Source organism: Vigna unguiculata, chromosome 7 (genome assembly GCF_004118075.2).
Source record: "Vigna unguiculata cultivar IT97K-499-35 chromosome 7, ASM411807v1, whole genome shotgun sequence".
Classification (NCBI taxonomy): domain Eukaryota; kingdom Viridiplantae; phylum Streptophyta; class Magnoliopsida; order Fabales; family Fabaceae; genus Vigna; species Vigna unguiculata.
In genome coordinates, this window is record NC_040285.1 from 981,207 (window position 1) to 1,002,253 (window position 21,047).

The 21,047-nt window shown below is 27.9% G+C and overlaps 1 protein-coding gene across 1 annotated transcript; it reads right to left on the reverse strand.

Moving 5' to 3' along the window:
* Positions 1-4,005: 4,005 nt before the first annotated feature.
* On the reverse strand, positions 4,006-8,506 carry LOC114190622 (kinesin-related protein 12-like). Its single transcript, XM_028079583.1, has 5 exons — positions 8,167-8,506; positions 5,764-6,606; positions 4,885-5,067; positions 4,627-4,749; positions 4,006-4,415 (listed from the first exon to the last, which is right to left on the reverse strand). The coding sequence occupies exons 1-5, from the start codon at positions 8,221-8,223 to the stop codon at positions 4,308-4,310; spliced, it is 1,314 nt and encodes a 437-aa protein (XP_027935384.1). The 5' UTR covers positions 8,224-8,506; the 3' UTR covers positions 4,006-4,307.
* Positions 8,507-21,047: the final 12,541 nt, after the last annotated feature.

The window sequence follows — 21,047 nt, forward strand, 5'->3', positions numbered from 1 at the left end:
GAAAAATTTATGATTTGGAGAAATCATTGAGAGTTTTTGAAAAAAGAATCCAATTGTTAGTAGGAATGGTTTGCATTGTTGGTGTAATGAACATTGAAATGGTGTGTTTGTGTCTACATTGATTTGTTAAGGTTGTGTGATGTAAGGTGACTGAAGTGTAGTTCGTAATGTGTTTGTAATGTATACCAATGAATGACTAAATGAAATTATGAATTTTTGTGTTTTGTTCAATTTAGTCCTTGTTTTAGTTAAATAATATTCATTTAGTCTCTCTTTTAGTTAAATAATGTTCAATTTAGTCCTTCTTCATCATTAACCCTCAACTTCATCACCACCTGACCTTAACTTCATCAACCTCCTGACCCTCCTCCACTTTATTGCCCCTTGAACCTCCACTTCGTCACCCTCATCGTCCTCTTTGTCAACTTCTGAAACACAATTAACATGACTATTATCTACACTCTCTAAAAGTCCATGAGAGTAAGTAACCAACAACTTCATTTAAATCATGTCATGACAAGACCCATACCAGATTATCTCCCAAACCCTAATTTCCCTTTTATCCCCAATTTCATTTCAAAATATAATAATCATTGCAACAATTACATTCATTATAGGGTCACATAATAAAAAAACGGTTCACGTAACACAAACAATGTTGTCCTGTACAGTGACTTGTCATCAACTAACGACAATATCAAGAAAAAAGATCAAATTTAACATAATTTAACAAAATAAAGATAAAATTAAACGTAAAAAAATAAGAGACTAAATTAAATAAACTATACCAAAACAGAAACCAAAATATTATTTAAACCTACACTTAATTTTGTTATAATAATCATTAAACAAATCAGGAAAAGTATATTCCAATTAAATTCATAGCTCCCACTGACGTAGACAATCATTTAATGTTAGTACTTTAACTCTCTTTTTTCCTAGACAACACAGAGAAATAGAATAGGGATTACGAGAAGGGTAAAAGGTTTAAAGAGTTGCATGTGAATGAAACTTCTCTATCTATAACTTCAAGTAACTTTAGCTCTATTTGATAATTATTAGGCCAATGGGGACAAATGAAGAACATGAAGTGGAATTATGAAAGCTCAGACAGTGAAAGGTCTAAGAATTGATCCGTGCAAGTAAATTATTCAAAACATATTATCTTTTCCAATATATATACATACATATATATATATATATATATATATATATATATATATTATTTTTTAATTTTAATTTTAATATATTTTATATATTTTATATATTTGGCATCTATTTTTTTATATATTTATATAAAAATGTTGATATTTGTAAAATATTTCTGGAAGATCCGTCGCTATCTATATCACTTATATTAATAAAAGTTTGGTATGAAAAATATTGTTAAACAAAATTATGTTTCAAATAATTAAAATAAATAAATAAATAATAATTATCGAATTAAGTTAGACACTCACTTAACAACTTAATGTAAAATTTAATTATTATATTTAAATACTTTTTTTTCCATACCGTAACATTTAATAAAATAAATGTCATTAAATTTTGTATATAAGATGAGGATTCTTGATATGGTTGAGAAGCTACAAAGTTTTACGCAACCATTGAGTAAAAGTTTTGGATTTGACATAAATTGACCATTCAAAACTATTTCAACTCACCACACTATTGATGTGAATTCCACTTATTGGAGTATATATATATATATATATATATATATATATATATATATATATATATATATATATCATATTTAATGTTTTTTTCCTTTTTATTCTATGAAAACCCAGCTTATGAACATGATTTTCAATTTATTTTAAGAATGAAAATATACTATTTGTAATTAAAAATTAGACTATGAAGTTGTGTTGTAAAACAGAACTTTACTATTCAAGGTCTTGTGCAACATGAAATATCAATTTTAATAATCTTTTCCTAAATTTTTCTGACAAAATTTCAAAAAATTAGCCCTCCTAAAAAAAATACTGTGACCATATATCCATCTATTATCTATATCCAAATTATTTAAGAAAAGTAATATATATAATATTAATTTATTAAAAAAAGTGAATGACTTGATTTCAAACTAAACTTTTCGAACTCAATGGAATCTTAATTTCTCCATTTTAAAACGGGTATAAATAAAAAGTAAATATTTATTTAATAGTTAGTAATGTCACTAATCTCAATCTCATGATTGATTCATCTTTAAACAAATAATTTAATATTAAGAGAATAAATATCTTTTTAAAAGAAGAAAATAGGTTCCTTCTTTATTCCATCTATATGCCGATCCTTTCATTTACTCAGACCTCTCTTTTCTAACATGTACCTTAAAAATTTTAATTTTTCAGCTAGTTTTAATTAGTAAAATATTGTATCAACTATTAAAAAAAATCATAAGATAAAATCCTTCATTGTATTATCTTCCCGATGGAAGTAAAAATCATTTATCATTTATGCTTGACAATTAAAATATTTACAAGAGGAAACAAGAACAAGATAACTATACTTTTTAAAGTGTTCTAAAAGTTTGGATGAGAATTTTGACAAATATTCTTAAAGTTTCTGAAATAGAAGTACATTTGTTTCCTTTCCATTCATTGTGGATCTCTTCTTGAGAGTTGGTAAATGATAAAAAGAAAAGTTTTATTGTTGACATGTTAGCTAATAAGTTGCAAATTAGACCTAGTTTAGTCCACGGGTTTTCACGATAAAACTAACATATTAAAAAGGTTTAATTTAATTAGTCTGGATGATATCTACTTTCATTTATGTGTCAGTTTGGTTTCTGTTTGTAGAAAGATGTCAATTGAATCTTAATTTTTGAAAAAGTATCTTAATTAGGTCATTTTCAGTCAAAAATTATTAATATCGTTAACAGTATTGATATTTAAAATGACTTATAAAATTAAGTATTGATATTTATATTAAAATTTAGTTATAAAAGTCATGAATTAAGTTAACGGTTTTAGTAATTTTTGTTTAAAAGGGGTCTGATTAAAACATTTTTTTAAAAGTTGGGACTAGATTGACACATTTTTAAAAGCAGGTAACAAACTGACACATCTGAACGAAAGACGAAAGTGGATATCATCCGACTAATTAAACTTATTAATAACTAATAAATAATAGTCATTAATAAAAACAATTCAAAGAATGATTATATATATTTAATCTGTTTTTATGGAGAAAAAAATCATTTTATATATATATATATATATATATATATATATATATATATATATATATATATATATATATATATATATAAAAGCTGTATGTTTGAGACATTAATTGAAAGTTAATATTTTTTTACTTAAACATAATAATGTGTATTTTTTTGTTGCTTTTTGGTAATTTGTGTTCTTATCTTCTGCTCCTTCAATATTTTTTTTATTTCCAATCATTATATTGTTTTTGTTAACTTGATATATCAATGTGTAGTGGAAAACATGTGCTAAAATTTGCCTGAAAATGATTACTTATTAAAATATATTTAAAAAAAAACAATTAAAATACCCAATTTATTAATTAAGTAAAATAAAAATCAACAAAAGAATTTGATAGAGACTACAAGAAAAATCCAAACATATTTAAGAAGAAAAAAACATATTTATCCCGAAAAAAACATTCCCTAAAAATGTAAACATATTTAACCACTCTTTTTTTTTTAAGCATCATATAGATTGTTTCTCTCATGCAATAACTGACTCACTTTTTTTTCATCCGATCAAACAATATTTCAAAACTACTTTCCTGTAATCTTATCCAAAAAATGATTGTTTATTAGATGGATTATTAAAAAATATATAATTTTCGCAAATTTTCCAAATTTAAAATTAGCTTTATCTTTCAATTTAGTCTGTAACATTCAACAATATTGCTTCATTGATTATATATCAATTGATTATACATCAATTTAACTGCTGATTATAAAAATAAAAATCATTAGAGTGTGTAAAAAAATACTTAAGACCAGGTTCCTAAGTTAAAATATCATAAAAGAAGCTACATCAATGTGTTACATTACATGATTACATGAGTGTTGTTGGGGAGGGGAAACTGGATTTTCTTGGTTAATTAATACAACTTGATGAAAAACACAATATCTGCAAAACTGTGTACTGTTTCTAATCTCTGTATGTTCCTAATTAACTCACTTCATTTATTGGTATATTTATTTTGGACCCCAATTATTCAGTTTCCTCAAACCATCAAATGATGGAAAAGAGTCCTGCCAAAATTAATCTACACAAGCTAAACATATATAAGCTTTCACTATTCAAACTATATTAGTTAATTCAAATCAAGGACTGAATGGAATAGTTGCATTTGAAAGAGTTCACTCCACTGATATGTGCAAAGATATCTGAGGAATCAACCAAATCATCATCTTCTTTCACAATTATCTGCAAGTACAGAATGGAAGGAATATGGCATCAAGGAATTATGCCATCAAATAATTGAAAATGCAAAGTCATAGGGAATTTCTTCTATTCTTCATACTGTTTGTAAAAAGTCCTCTATGAACACTTGCACAAAGAAGATTGAAAACAAATTTCTGCATAAACTAAACTTCAGTTATCAATAAGTTAATTGGTAAAAGTTACTTTTTGTTACCTCTTCATCATCTTCTTCATGGTTGCTACTTCCTTGTCTATGGCTATCTCCAAAGTCATCATTCTTTGCAAACCTTCCTCTCACCCGTGGCCTGCTATCTGCCAAAGTTTTGCGGCAAGCATACTGCATTTTTTAAAAGAAACTGCATCATTAGTTGAATTCTGAAGTTTATAACTTGATGCAATAATTGGAATTCATGTGACATAATATAAGATTTCAAATTTGTAATTTCTCGGTGTTGTTATTGAGATACAGTACCTTGATTTTCTTGCTGAAGTTTCTTTCATTTCTCTTCTTCATGTATCTGTGAATCTTTTCCTTCCTCTGCTCAACAGAAAGTTTTCCAACCTTCAGGGTAGAGTCCTCCAAGTGTGAAATTTCTGGTGCCAAAGTGCCAGAGCCCCCAGCAGATACCAGTTTCTGACTCTCATTACCAAGTGCCTGAGAGAAATTATAATCAAAGATCAATTTTTTTTTTTGTCTTGTTCAACACAGAAAACAAAAGATGTTGGCCCACTCACTATTAGAAGCTGCACATTAACTTTAAAGAAACTGTAGAAAGAGATGTAACACAGCACCCTTGAAGTGGGTCTTTCTATCCAATGATGCTGCTACTTATTATCCTTTTCCTGTTTTTCTTTTGGCAGAAAGTGCTTAGGTTATTCCTTCTTGCTAGGCCAAATTTATAATGTTTTTTTAATGCATGACTTTATAAGAGGACTCAAAGCTTATGGTACCTACTATTTGATGGTCATGGAGCACCTATGAGTTTATAGTTCAGAGATTTGTGGACCATGAACTTCCCTAAAAGTCCATCTCTGACAAGGCCTTTTCTATTTTGAAAAAAAAAAAAAAAAAACTTCACTGCTGCAAGGTATAGTAACCTTTGCAGCATTAACAAATTTCTTTGACCACTGTGCTTCCTCTTTTCTTTTTTCTGAACACATTGAAGAATTAACAATATATGCACCGAGTATAAAGAATTTTTCTATTATCATCGGATCAGAAATTATTCCAATTTGTTGATTTTTAAAATAATTATCTAAAAAGCATATCAGTAATGATTTCTGATTGATTGATAATGTAAAAAAACTTGTAATCATGTTAAACTATAATTAGGTATCAAGTTTCAAATACCTGAAGTTCTGGGGGGTTAAACACCCTCTGAATTGAATCTGTACAATATATTCCACCATTTTCTCCCTGGTAGTCCAATTCTTGTGCCTGCAGTTCAGACCCCAGTAGAATGTTCCCACCAAACAATCCAGAACTGTCAGCAGATAAAGCAGTGGCAAGGGAACCAGGAGGAGTCATGTAGGCTCCTATGCCAGGACTGAGATAAGAGCAAGAGGGAGATGAAGGGTTGAGAGGCACATAAGAAGGGATGGAAGAGATGCAATCATCATCAAAAACTGATGCTAATGGAGCCCCAATAAGGGGTGCAACCACAGGATCAGTAGGGTACTGAGAGAGGCCCTTCAAAACTGATCCTGATGCTGATAGATGCAGCTGTTGCTGAGCTGAAGAGAAATCAAAGTGATCCTGCTGAGTTGTGATTGGGAGAAGTGGTGGAACAGCAAAAGAAGGAGAAGATGAGAAGTCTATGGAGGCTGATATGTCATTGTCAAATTCATCTTGAGAGTCAAAGAAGAGAGACAGGTTATTGCTGTTTGTTGTGTTGTTGTTATTGTTGTTGTTGTTGCTGTTGTTGAGGTTGTTGTTGTTGTTGTTGTTGTTGTTGGTAGTGGTGCTGGCTGTGGTAGTACTAGATGAGGTGGTGACTATGTTGCTATTGCTATTGATATTGATCTTGTTGTCTACTGCATCTAAAGGTGGAGATATGGTTGTGGCATATGAGGACTTGTCTTCATGGCAACAATTTGAGCTGGAGGTAACCTCAGAAATTTGCAGTGTGTCTGGGAAAAGATCAGGGTCACAAAGTTCGAAATATCGACCACCGAATGGGCTTGAAATCTCTTCCTGCAGTGAGTGATGACATATAAGCATTGTGAACAACATGTTTACCAAAAAACACTACCAAACACAGTCTGAGAATAGTCCTAACAGAGCCTCTTCTGCTGTTTATAAAACAAACTAGAAACGTGATTCTCTATAGTATTTTATTTTTTTCATTATGATGGGTTTGAAATCTGAATCCTATTCCTCTTTTTGTTGATAGACATGAGTCTGATCTGATCACTTAGAACAGAAAAGAAATTCAAAGGCTAATATTCTCTGATCAAGTGAAAATCATTCAAAAGTGAAAGACATGCCAAATGATATAATAGTATCTCTGCCAGAGCATGAGCACCCCCTTGTTATTTATCAAGAAGAGAAGGAAATAGTTGAATGTGGTTTGTTGCATAGTCTAGTCAGTTTTGTCCATATTTGGTAATAGACTGAAGAGAAATTTTCCAAAAGGGTTTGCATTGTTGGGCTATTTATTGGTGAAAGTGATGTGCATCTATGCCTTCATGTGACAGGTAGGAGCCAATGTTAGCATGAAATACAAGTTATGTGAAAACAAAGAAGGAACCTCCTGCTATGTTATTTTTGTTCATTTAGTGGAATTTTGTTCTTCAATGGGAATTGAAAGCCACTTGAAGGGAACCCCATAATGCTATATATGCTATCCATGTGATTTTTTCTCACTAACACCCTTCTCTCTATCTAACTCAATAAAGAATATCAAAATTAGCAAAGCTTACACAACAAGCCCCCAAAGAGATATATATATTCCACACCAACCGAAAGCTATTTGTCTAAGTGACTATCACGGAAATGTAACATCTTTTTACAACTTCGCCCCTTGGAAAGTGACATTTATTTAACATTTTGGTGGTAGGGTCCTTGGATGATAATAATATCAAAAAGACCACACACTCACAAATTCTTCAGTCAATAAAATTACGTTATGTTATTATGCTCTCCAACCATATAAATAGAGGAAAGAAAACCTTCCATCTCACAAATTCTGAGCATGGCTTCTGGTTTTCCCATCATAGCTAATACCATTATGCAGCTTCCACTCAGCCCCAGGAATATCACCAAATAAGGGAAGCATTCTGCATATTTCTCAGAGCCTAATTATCATCAAATTAATTAACACGCCAAACTCACACTAACAAACCGTAATCTTCCATCATTCATTCATCATTCATGCATCCAAACTGTTAATTAATCAATTAATTACTTTCACATGGCCACAACATGTAAGAAAAAAGCACCCCAGATGAATTTTTAAACACCTTACAACGTTTTTGATTTCAGATCTCCTACAAGGTAATAGTTATAGGCTTCAAACATTAATCTTTGCATCAAACTTAGACCTTGTTTTATTTTACTTTTCTGGGGTTCTGTCTGTCTGTCTGTGTCTCTTCCCTCCCAAGGTGTAATTTTTGACAGAAATAACAAGCCATTTTCCAAAGAAACTTGTGTTGTTATTCACACACAACCACAGAAAACCAGAAGAAAACAATTTATGTAGGTTAGTTCCAACACATGCATTAAAACCAAATATAAGAAGCTTGAGGTGATTACAATGGGGAGTTGTTGTTGCTCATCTGGTGTAGGGGGTTGGATAACATCCTGCAACATGGTGGTGAAGAATCCTCTTTTGCACAGAAACAAAGAAATCTATGTACACAGTCTTAGAAAGAAGTGAAATTTGGTGTGGTCAGAAAGAGGGTTTGAAACAAGTCTTGTTGGTGACTAAAACCAATGCATATATGCTTAGAAAATGAAGCCTCAAGGGATATTTTTTCGATAAAAAAATGGAAATTAATTAAGGAGAAGACAACAAGAAGAAGAGACAAAAAGGAAAAAAAAGAAAGTAGTAGAGAGAGAAGTTGTTGTGTTTGTTTGCTGAGATGATGAGGTGTATGAGGGTTGTCAAAAACAGAGAATGTTTGTTATGTGCATATATAGAGGAACGAGGTTGTTCGTAGAGCCGTCAAAGCCTGGCACTCGCGGGCGTCAACGCGAGACTAACGTTTGGCCATTAATTCACTACTTTGGTGGGTGTAGTTGAACTCAATTTTTGGAACATATATTATATATGGATTGTATGACCCGAATCACATGCTTAACTATATGAACATAAATTTTGGGTTTTTTCTATAATTAAATCTTTATCCTATGTCTCACTGTGTTAATGTTAGCATGTCGTAAAAACAATTGCAAACCTTTGCTTCGGTTTTCTTGGGTGGTTTCATCACAAATAGGATTTTCAAGTGTAAGAATTTTCATGGTGTAAAAATAGGTTTTGTTCATAGTTTAACTTATTAGGATTTTTACTGAGTTTAATTTTTAAAATGGGATTAATTTAGAGCTACTTAAAAACCAGACAAGTTTGAAAATATATTTTTATTTTAACAAAATGTTTGAAAAATAAATCTAACTTACTACCAATGTATTATGAGTCAATTACGTTTTTATCTTAGATTCAAAACATTAAACCAATGTATTTTTTGATGATATGGTTTATTAGTCACTTGATTGAACCTATTTAATATAATTTTAATGGATGACTAGAGAGTTTAAAGTTACATAGAATTCTATATTAATTTCTTTAAAATGCATTACTTTTTACATTTTGACTTTGAATTTCTACTAATGGAGGATGTTTCATGGATTGACTTTTTATTTAGTAATTCTTTGATAATGTTTATAATAGGAGATCTATTGTTGAAAAGGTCATAGTTAGATTTGTGATAACTCATTATATTGTAATGGTTAAGTATATATGTTTAACTCTTTATTTTTTTATTTTTTATATTTTAAGTTCTTCATAGTTTAAAGAAGGTTCAATTTAATTTTATGTTAGTTTAGAATTATCATGACTAATAATTTTAACATAATAGCATTTAAAAACAGTCCAAAATACTACCGACAAGTTTGGATATGTTTTTACGCTTTTAATCAGCTCAACAATGATTTTTAACTATTATTAAGTTTAAAAAAGTGTTAAATATGTATTTTTTTTCTCAAATTATTATAAAAAATATGTTTTGTCTTAAACTAAATTATAAAGTACCTCACTCATATTCTTTCTACATTCTCGATAAATAATATGTGGAGGTTACAATATAGTATACCGTGGAATTTCGTTTGTCTTAGGAGAAACATTCACATCTTGTTTGTTGGAAAGTAATTTAACATAACTTTCACATAAGAATTTTACAAATATTGATTTATTGATGGATTTATCAAATAATTTTATCATGGTCAAAGCTAAAACATAAGTTTTGACGTTATTTTATCAATAAATATATTCGTTCGTAATAAAAGTTATGAATTACTGATAGATTTTACAGACAAGTTTTATCAATGAATATTTTTATCGATTATTAAAATCCTAAAATTTGTTTGTATAATCTATTCGTAAAATTTGTTTTTTTGAGAAAATCGTCGGTGAAATTCATCAATAAATATTATTTTACTTACTGATATTCTTATAGTGTTTTATTAAAAATATATTGTTTAATAAGAGACAATCCTCACTCATATTAATGATGATGATGGTGACACTTCCTTAGTCATAGGTATCAAAAAATATAACAATCTCATTATCTAACATAAAACCATAAAAATAATTTGTCATTTTACTTAATCACATTATTGTTTTATATTAATAAAGAATCTCACATTTTTTTAATATGTAGAGACAATAAGCAAGACTATAAACAATTGCACCAATCATTAATAAAAGAATTGAACAAAAATGACTGAATTAAAAATCATAACAAATTTAAGTAATCAATATATTAAAAAAATAATTGAAAATATTCAAATTATAAAGGGTTAATTAAGGTTACTATTAGTAAGAGATAATCATGTCTTTAGATTTTTGTTAAAATCTTTAACTCTCTATGCTTTAAAAAGATTAAGCAATTATGTCTCAGTCGAAGAGCTCTAGATGTACACTCTTTATTTTCCCTAAAACATTACTCAATTAGAAAAAAAAATTAATGCATATTATTCACATTATTAAATAAAAAAAAAAAACAGAGATGCCTTTCACTTTCGTAATGCTAGAAATCCTAAAAAAACAATTGTGTGACTAAAACTAAAATTCACTTGCATGGCAAAAAAAGGAAATTTCAAAATATATAGTTTTCTTTATGTAGATATAAAGCATTGCACGATATTCGTTGGATTTATTCCCATGAACATGTTATAAAGTATTTTTCATTTATGAATTCTTTTTTTTTTTCATAAAACATTGACAATAGTGGATACACATAAACTCCAAAGTATAGAATTTTTCTTCTTGGGAACATTTATAGCCTCGTACACATTGCATAGATCTTAGCTTCTACTGCACATGACAGTGATTTTAGTTACAGACAAAAAGCATCACAAAAAAAATATTATTTATATCTATCTAAATGTTTTTGCTGAAAAAAAAAGTAAAAAAATTGCTAAAATTATATGGGTTAAATATGTTTTTGGTCCTCAAGTTTAAGTGAATTTTGGAATTAGTCCCTCTTTGAAATTTTATACCAATTTAGTCCTTCATATTTAAAAATGCGTGAATTTAGTCCTTCTTGTCAAATTTTGTTAAGTTTATTTGACATTTTAAACGCATTTTATGATAACATTTAAGTTAATATTAAAGTGAAAATGTATCAAACGGTGTAAATAATTCAAATAATATCATGAAATGCGCTTGAAATGTCAGATAAATTTAACAAAATTTGGTTAAAAGAACTAAATTCACGCATTTTTAAAGAAGAATGACTAAATTGGTCAAAAATTTTGAAGATAGACTAATTCCAAATTTCACTTAAACTTGAGAGACCAAAAAATATTTAACCCAAATTATTTTATTTTTGTGCATGACTTTACTTTTGAAGCTAATGAAAGTTTTAAGGAAAAATGTCATGGACGAACTAAAGCTATAAGACAATGATCATATTGTTTTGATTAATTTGCTTATAATGATATTTTTTGCACTAAAGATGAAAGTTTTGTTGTTTTCACCATGTTGAAATGTTATAGGTTAATTAATAAAGTATGTGCATATAGAACAAAAATGCTGACAAATATGCATGTAAACTTAGTATAAGTGTCCAACTACACGGGAAAAAGAAGAGAAAAGGAGAATAAAGTGTCCAAACCTACCCTTTTAAGTTAAGGACCCGATTTATTGAAAGATCGAGTAACTTGTAAAGAGTATTCTTTCCATTGGTCATCAACGTTACTTATTGTTTACTTAGGAGACAAATTTTGAAATAAATAAATTCATATTTGTAAGTATTGGTGGAACTCATTCTTATGTTAATAAAACAAAAACAACCATACTACTTATATATATTCGTTTGATTATCGCATTCATTTTAATCTAAAAACATATATAAATTATTTTTTTAATCCAAAAAAAAATCTTCATTTTCTTTTTTTATTTTCTCTACTCAAACAAGCACATATGATAATAGAATAACAAAAATATGACTATCATTCGGAGTGACGGATTTTGACCTATACCTTTGGGGGAGCCAAAATAATACATTCAAAATTTGTATTATTAATACAATAAAACATGAGTATAATTGTAACTATAAAAGAAAATTCACACGCATACATAAAATATATAAGTATATACATGATTGATTGTTTTTAGTTCCTTAAGATCTTTTACTAATAATTAAGTTTCTTAAAATCTTTCACCAATAACTAAAAGTAATTGAATCAGAGTTAAAATTATCTACAAGAAATTTATCTTTAATTTTATTTTGCAATATATATATATATATATATATATATATATATATATATATATATATTTAAGACTTAAAAATAATTTATCATAATCTAATAAAATATTGAAAGACGTAATTATAAAAAACAAAATATATGATAATCAAGTCACAAATAAAAATTTGTTATGAAAAAACACATAACACATTACTTTTTTTTTCTATATTATAAACAAAGAATATACCAAAGACTTATATTTCTTCAAGTGAGACAAGATGCTTACCTTTTTTTTTCCTTAAAGAATGGAAGAGAACAAAGGAAAGAGATGAGAGTAAAAATAATGAGTTTGTGTATAATTTTTTTTTCATAAACAAAAGAAAGAAACACGAGTAAAGAGAGATATGAGAGCAAAAATAATGAGTTTGTATCTAATTTCATTTTGTTTTCATAAACAAAAGAAAAAAAACACACAAGTGAGCGTGAGAAATCACTACAATATATACAAAATTAAAAAATAATTGGACAAAAAAATTTAATATTTGTTATTCTTTATTATATTTAATTTATGTTTTATTATTTATTAATATTAATATACTTTATAAAATAAATAAAATTATATTTAATTAAAATTTCATGAATTTTCAAATTTTTTAATATATATAATACATAGTTTAAAAAATTTTAAATAAAATACATAATTAATTTTTTTAAATAAAATACATAACTAAAAAATAAATAAAAAAAATTAGGGGGGACCATGGCCCCCGCCTGCTCCTAATAAAATCCGCCGCTGATCATTCGCTATCATATCATAATATCAAAATTAATTTTCTTATTACATTTGATATGGACCCATTTTAGACAAGCCCTTCTACCTCTTCAATTTGATTTGGTGGGTAATTATCAAATTTAAGGACGCTTTCTCAGATCACGTTCAAGTAAATTTTCAAATTCATTATATGTAACCTTAGGAACTTTAAAGAGTTATTTTTCATTTTCTTCAATTCTTGGATTCTCGTGAAATTTATCAAGTTTAATTAACATAAATAAATTTTTTTCATCTTCATTACAAACCTTCTTCTTGAAAAAATAATATTTTTTACTCTTTATCATAATTTTTCTAATATAAATTTATGACCTCTCACCTATTTAGAAAAAAAAGATAAAATTTATCATAATTTTTATAATATAAATTTTATGACTTAAAGGTGCTCTTAACAAATCTTTGTTACTTTATGATCTTGAAGATATGCTTAGATATCTAATTGGATTTTTTTATTGTCAAGTTATTTTTGTTTGTATTATAGAGCTCTAATAAGCATTTTTTAGGGAAAATGGTTGTTTAACCAATGTAAGAGAAGTTAATCTTAATTCTTGCACTTTCGATTTAGAATGACTAGTTGGTATAATGTGCTTTTGATTTTAAATTGGTATGTGACACTTGGTTGATTTGGTTGATATGGTGACACGTTGAATAAGAAAATTGTGTTGTAAGTTGGGTATGATTTCTGAGTCAAGAAGTTGGAAATGAATATGTGAAATTAATGTTCTATTATTTAATAAGTCATTTTGATTGAACTGGTGTATTGCATTTGTTAAATTGGTTCAATCTAAGCATGCTTTGATTCCAATTACATGTATTTTAAGGGTTGAATAAGGTAAAGATTGCTTAGATAGACCATTGAACCAATCTAATATGTAAGAAAATGAATTTTGATATTTGGTGCAACATTAGGCGCCCTTGCATTATCGTTGGGCGCCAATCAAACAGTGAGTTCATTTACTTGTTGGGTTGGGCTCCACTTGTGGACCACCTCTCAAATAAGTGATTCCTATTGGTTTTAGGCATCAGCCACTTACTCAACCTCATATGCCACCCTATTTTTATATTTTGAGTCATATCAGGAAAATTGAGTTTCTTATTTCATTAATCATTAGATTAAGTTGAAATTTTGACAGTTGGTCCTAAACATATGATTATTGAGATATTTGATTTTAAGTTTGTAGTTAAAAAAGTCAATAGCTCACAATTGTTCTATTTTTAGGTTCCTCTTTTGTGAAGAGCATTACTACTTTGATGTGTTGATTAGTTGTTAGGTATTTATTGTAGTCTTGATTTGATATTAGAATAAAAGAGTGTATAATTGTGAATGATAAATATGTGTAAATGAAATGTAAAACATGCTAATGTGGTGAAATATATATATATATATATATATATATATATATATATATATATATATATATATATATATATATATATTATGGATAATGTACGAGGTTTATTTGAATAGAATATAATTTAAATGTTAAAATACCAAAAATACGTGTAAGTATGAAAATATTGTGGATATATGACATGAATATGATAATTGTCGGAAAAATTGTGTTCTATGGATATCTAATGTTGTCGTGAGTAATTAATTTATTTAACATTCTCATAAAACTCCATTAATAGTAAAATAACAACAAGGGCTAAGAAAAAAAAAGTGTACTCACTAACATATAAAATAATTACACCATCTATTAAAAAATGAATTATGATACATTTATTGTTTATTTCATCTTAAAAATCTAATTTCAAACTAACGTTGATGATAATTATCGACTTTTTTTTTACAATAATTATCTTACAAATTATATCTATCATCATTCATAATAATCCATCACTTATGTTTTATATAAATCCCATCCATAATTCAGAAGAGATTCTCTCTATCCTATTATGCTAAAACACATCCTTTATCTTGTTGAGATAAAAATTCTTTGAAAGCAGTTAATAAGAATTAAAATGTATAGGAGAAATCAAGAAAATCTAGAATTTGTTGAACTTATATTCTGCTTGCTTCATATCTTGGGTAAAAATCACAGCTTGATTTAAAAGCTGTATCTGATGCACACCATAAAATATCACATAAAGAGATGCTATACCAAAACCTGAGTTATTTATTTATTCAATTTATTTCTTTATTTTGTAGAAAGTGTATCAATTAATCTACGTACTGATTAGACTGTATCAAACGTGGAATAACTTGCCATAACTTCAACTTGGCTTCTCAGAGGCTCATCAACTTAACTTTTTTCCATCTTTGAAAAGATTTTAATTGGAAGAAAAAGAATTAATGGAACTCATGAAGACCGAATTTATCTAATCCAAAAATATCCCAATCTTGAATTTTTTTTTAGATAAACCAAAAGATACTTTTTAAAGACAAAGCCCGAGAAATTTATATATATTCACGTAGTAGATAAACTTCAAAGGCTTTAAATATTAGTTAATTTGTTTGATAAAAATTGATTAACTATTTAAATTTGAAAAAAAAAGTATTTTTTTTAAATGGGTGACGGATTTACAAAATTTAATTTTTAAAATAAGAGGAACCAGTTTCTTGAAATTATTTAGAATATTATGGGGGCTTCACCAATAAAAATCTCCCGCAGTGCAAAAGAATGATTAAGATTCCATTTTCAAAGGTTGTCCTTCTGAAATTGTTTCATGGGTGTTGCAACCCTGGAAGGAATAAACGACATCTTGTTTGACTCAAATATGGTAAAAGTTACCCAACACTGCAGGTAATAAGATTCATCACAAAAAAATTTCTTTGATATACCTAAACTGATTACTTTTTGTAATTTTGGTTTAATTCTTAATAATATATGTAACTTTTTAATGAAGTAAATAGTTTTTATTGTATTTTAAATAAAGATATTAGTATAGAATTGAATCAAAATAAAAAATAAATAAATTAAGAATTTTTATAAAATACGAAAACTAGATAATAAAAACATGAGTTAGAGTTATAATTGTTGGGAAAAATGCATAATCAACGAAAAACATTATTGAAGATAAACCTCATAAAGTATCAATACTACTCTTAACTCAAAATCTTATATAGTGCTCTACTTTCTCATTTTTAGCCTATGTAGGACTTAGACTCACACTTGAATTCTTAACAATAGTCACTAATTCTCACCCCTAGGTTATCATGGACTATATGAAACTTTTCAAGATGTTATTTTTTGGGTTAAATATGTTTTTCGTCCCTCAACTTTCAGTGAAAATTGGAATTAGTCCCTCTTTTAAACTTTGGCTTAATTTAGTTCCTCAATTTCAAAATTGCGTGGATTTAGTCCTCTTAACCCAATTTTGTTAAGTTTATTTGACGTCTCAAATGCGTTTCATAATAGTTTCATAGCTAATATTGAAGCAAAAATGTGTCAAACGATGTAAACATCTCAAATGCTATCATGAAATGCATTTGAAACGTTAAATAAACTTAACAAAATTTGCTTGAAAGGACTAAATTCACGCAATTCTAAAGTTTGGGGACTAAATTTGGCTAAAGTTTCAAGAAAAGACTAATTCCAATTTTCACTGAAAGTTTAGGAACCAAAAATATATTTAACCCTTATATTTTTCATCGGTCCAATAGTAATAATTTTGTGATTAAAAATATATAGAAGTAAGTGAGTTGGTGATGGTTTATGGTGAAGAAATGAAAGATGGGTTTGCACATATGCTACTGTTTGAGGATTGGTTGGTGGAGCAGAAGGAGAAGTACACACTAATACCTTTGGTCCTTCGAAACACATGGAATCTTTGATAAATCATTCAGAATCAAAGGCAAAAAACTAAATGAACAGTGAGAGAAAAACATGAACACAATTCCCAGAATCGAAATCAAAATTTGGAATTTCCACTGAGCAAGGGAAGCCCTTCACCTTTTTGCCAAAAGGGGCAATTTGGAAGCTCTCTAGAAGGGAATTTACGTGTCTAAAGAACATTGATTTACGATGTTGATGCAAAGTGACCTATGTTTATGCCTATGAGATAGCCTTAATCTGGTTTTCACGTGCATGCTTCTTCATTGGTTCTCTTCTTTTCTTTTACCAACCCTAAAATATAAGGTTCGAAACAAAACCTTTTTCTTTAATTCATGAGCTTTGCTTTCTAACCAAAATCTTAAGTCATGATTCTCTTTTTCTTTCTTTCAGATAATGCACACTCTCATTCTCACACATCCATGTTACCTTGTTTCCTTCACTTTTACAATAATACGATTACGTACATGCTTTTGCTTTGCCTATATTTTGAAAAAAATATCAAATATTAAAATTGCTATAAAATTCTTCCTATAAACTTTGTAAAATATTTCCACATGTAATTTTGATTGATGCAAGAAATTTCTGAACAGTGCCTAAATAATTAACCGATATAATTATTAATTATTTTTTATTTTTGTATTTAGTTACTATTTAATGATTTTCTTAAAGTGAATTCGAGAAAGACAATTAATTCTTTTTACAACTCTTACGTATCCAAAGAAGAAGTGGAATTTGATGGAGTTGTTATATCCTTTAGCACATTTGAATATTATCTTTATTATTTTAGTTGATATTTTTATAAATGTTGAAGATACTATTCTATGTTGAATAATATAAACATAATGATACTACACATTATATAAAACAAAGATGGATGCTATAATGTTTCTATTTTCCTAGAAGAAATCAATGAAATTATATTTTTAGGAGCATTGACTACAAAATCAGAAAAAATAAAAAATAAAATCCTTGAATTTAGAAGGTGAATTTAATATTTTAATTTATGTATTTAATTATAAATTATACTCACGCGACAAGTGTCTTAATAATTAAAAAATAAAAAGTTATTATATTTTGTGTTTCAGCAATTTAGTCCCATCTGTATATCAAACATATTCTACATGTTGGCATCTTTAAGATTGAACAAGGAGGATTTTTCTTTTGGTACCTCCATGGCATGATATTATATAGATCGAATTTTGGAATAAAATTAAGATATGGATAGATTAATTGGGTTTGAAATGTGTTAACTATATAAAATAACTTTTTATGCTTCAAATCCAACATTTTAATTATTTTGAAGAAGATAATAATTTTGTATATGGTATCCAAGTTTCTATATATTTATCATAAATGTTGAATTTGAAAGGCAAATTATGTATGTTTTAATTTCAATAAAATTGCTCCATGATAAACGAGGTGTTAGATATACAAAAAATCAATCTTAAACTTTCACTTAATACCTTAAATTTATAGCTTTCAAAAGAACTCATGTAGCATAGAATATGACAGGCATAATATTATTTAGGAATATTTTCTGACACATGCATAATATATATAGGTGATATACCTTGAGCACAAGCACATGGGAAACAAGAAATCATATCAAACAATTTTTTTCTAAAACATGCAAGTAATAATCTACACACTTTGGACAAGAATAAAGCATGAAGATGCAGTCAATAATGATAAAGATAAAACAAACATCTAGAGTTTCATGAAATGATTTTGAAGAATGTTTTTTTTTTCTATTTTATGAAAATAATAGATTATTTATCAACAATAATAGCAAAATTGATCTCTTTAAACATTTTTAAGTTGAAACATCGTGGACAGAAAACTGTATTAGAAAATTACTAATTCATCAGTTTTTTCGACAGAAATTAATATTCTTCCACATGGAGCCAATATAGACTAATTGATTATTTAGGTATTATTCAAACTTAAACAAAACGGTAAAAAGAAAGGTATATATATATATATATATATATATATATATATATATATATATATATATATATATATATATATATATATATATCAACTTTACATGAAATTGTGCTTTTTTTATCCGTATAATTTCAGTTCTACCTTGATCTAACATCATGGTACCATCTATATATCTCACCTATACTATTATTTATCTGAAGGCAACATGTTTTTTTAATATGCAAAAAGTATATGATGATAACACAATCAATTTCATTAATATTTTTACATTGTTTGAATGGATAATGGAAAATTTTAAAATAATGAGTTTGTGGGTTATGTTTTTTTTTTTTTCTCAACTTCCTTAATTCTACTAAATATAAAACTCTAATTCATTTAAATTCTTAAATGTTTCTCTTGTAGTTGGGTTGACTACATTGTTTCGTATCTGATGATCAATAAGATAATTGCCCTAAATGCAACAACATGAATTTGTTTCCTTTTTTAATAGCTAATATAATGTTTTCTATATATAATTTTTTAGTTACTAATTTGATTGAATTTTCCTAATTACAAGTATTATAATTTTCTTACTAATATAATAATTCAATTTACAAAGTATAATATTTGTGTGTGTACTTAAAATTTTTATATACTTATGTGTGTACTTAACACTTTTTACACTTTTTACATTTATATACGTGTATACTTATCATTGTGTGTGTTTTGCAAAAAGTGTCATAATTGTTCCAACATCAAATATGTTTAAATAAGTTTAAATAACATTATTAAAACCTGATAACTGTTTATTAACAATTGTTTAGCAAGTATACCGATACGTAGTAATATCAACAAGTATTGTATCCACAAGGATTTAACAAATATATCGGTAATTAATTTATGAATTTTTGATAAAGAGTACATGTAAATATAGATAATAGTAATTACATAGATTGAGTGGGGTAGAGACTTATTCATCTCATTTTGTTCTAATGCACCACTATTATCTTGTCTACTTAATATTCAAATCATTTAATGTCTTGTGAGTACTCGTTGATGTAGATCTAGGCTAATTTCTCCAGCCTAGAATCTAAAGAGTGTGATGGTTTGATTGGACCTCAGTTTGAGACATGTCTTCCAACTCAATTCAAACCAGTAAAATGAGATGAGTTGTCAATTCATCATTTAGCATAAATCAAACCACAAACTATTGAATAAAAGCATGGTACATACCTAAGAAATAGAAGTACGTAGAATCACAATTGATTATATCAAACCTAGATACGAGAGAATTCAACTACTCATAGAATATTTCTATACAACTTTAGCAACATTTAGACATAAATTTTACAATAAGTTTAACATTTTTCTCGTGCCTTACAGACCCTTTACTATTCTATTGCTACATTTCTAACTTTCCACTCAATGTCTATAATGAGGACACATGGTCTTTATTTATAAGCATTTTTTGGATATGCTCAACCTAAATTTTGACGCTCAGCCATAGGGGTTTCTTCACATGTGAATTTCTTTCTCAGCTCAACCCCTTGTCTTGGTGCTTGACACTTGACCTTTCCTTCTTGGGAGGATTTTTCTAGCCGTTTAGCCTCATGGATTGGTGCTCCAAATTTCCTTGCAAAGAAGGTTTTCTCATGTGGCTCAGTTCCAATTTTTGGTGCTCAATCAGAAAGTCAAAATATGTTGTCCCGTCTTTTCTACTTCCATTGCTTCACACCAATAACTGTAGCTCAACTACATACTTGATATTTTCTCTCGTATTTACTGCAAAACAACAAAATATCGTTACAATTCATAAAATTTCATTTCTCAATATCTCATTTTGTATCTTAAGCTAAGGAGGTTTGTTTATACAAAAATAACACCATTTGATTCATGATAAGTGTCAACTTCAATTAAAAATTTTACTTATTCCTGACACTTATCAAGACCAATTATTGTATCTAAGATGATTGTTTAGATCAAGCGCTTACCACTAGACCAAAAGCTATAGCTATTAGTTAGGGTGCAACTCTTTTCACTTAAGAGAGTAACAATCCAAGCGTCACGATTCGATTGTGACTCGACCCACTTGGCCTCCGCCACGAGACAATTGATGCCACTTTGGACCGCATTGCAAGCTCTTTTCTTTCCCAAGGAGAGCTGATTATAGGTCAAGCGTAAGACAT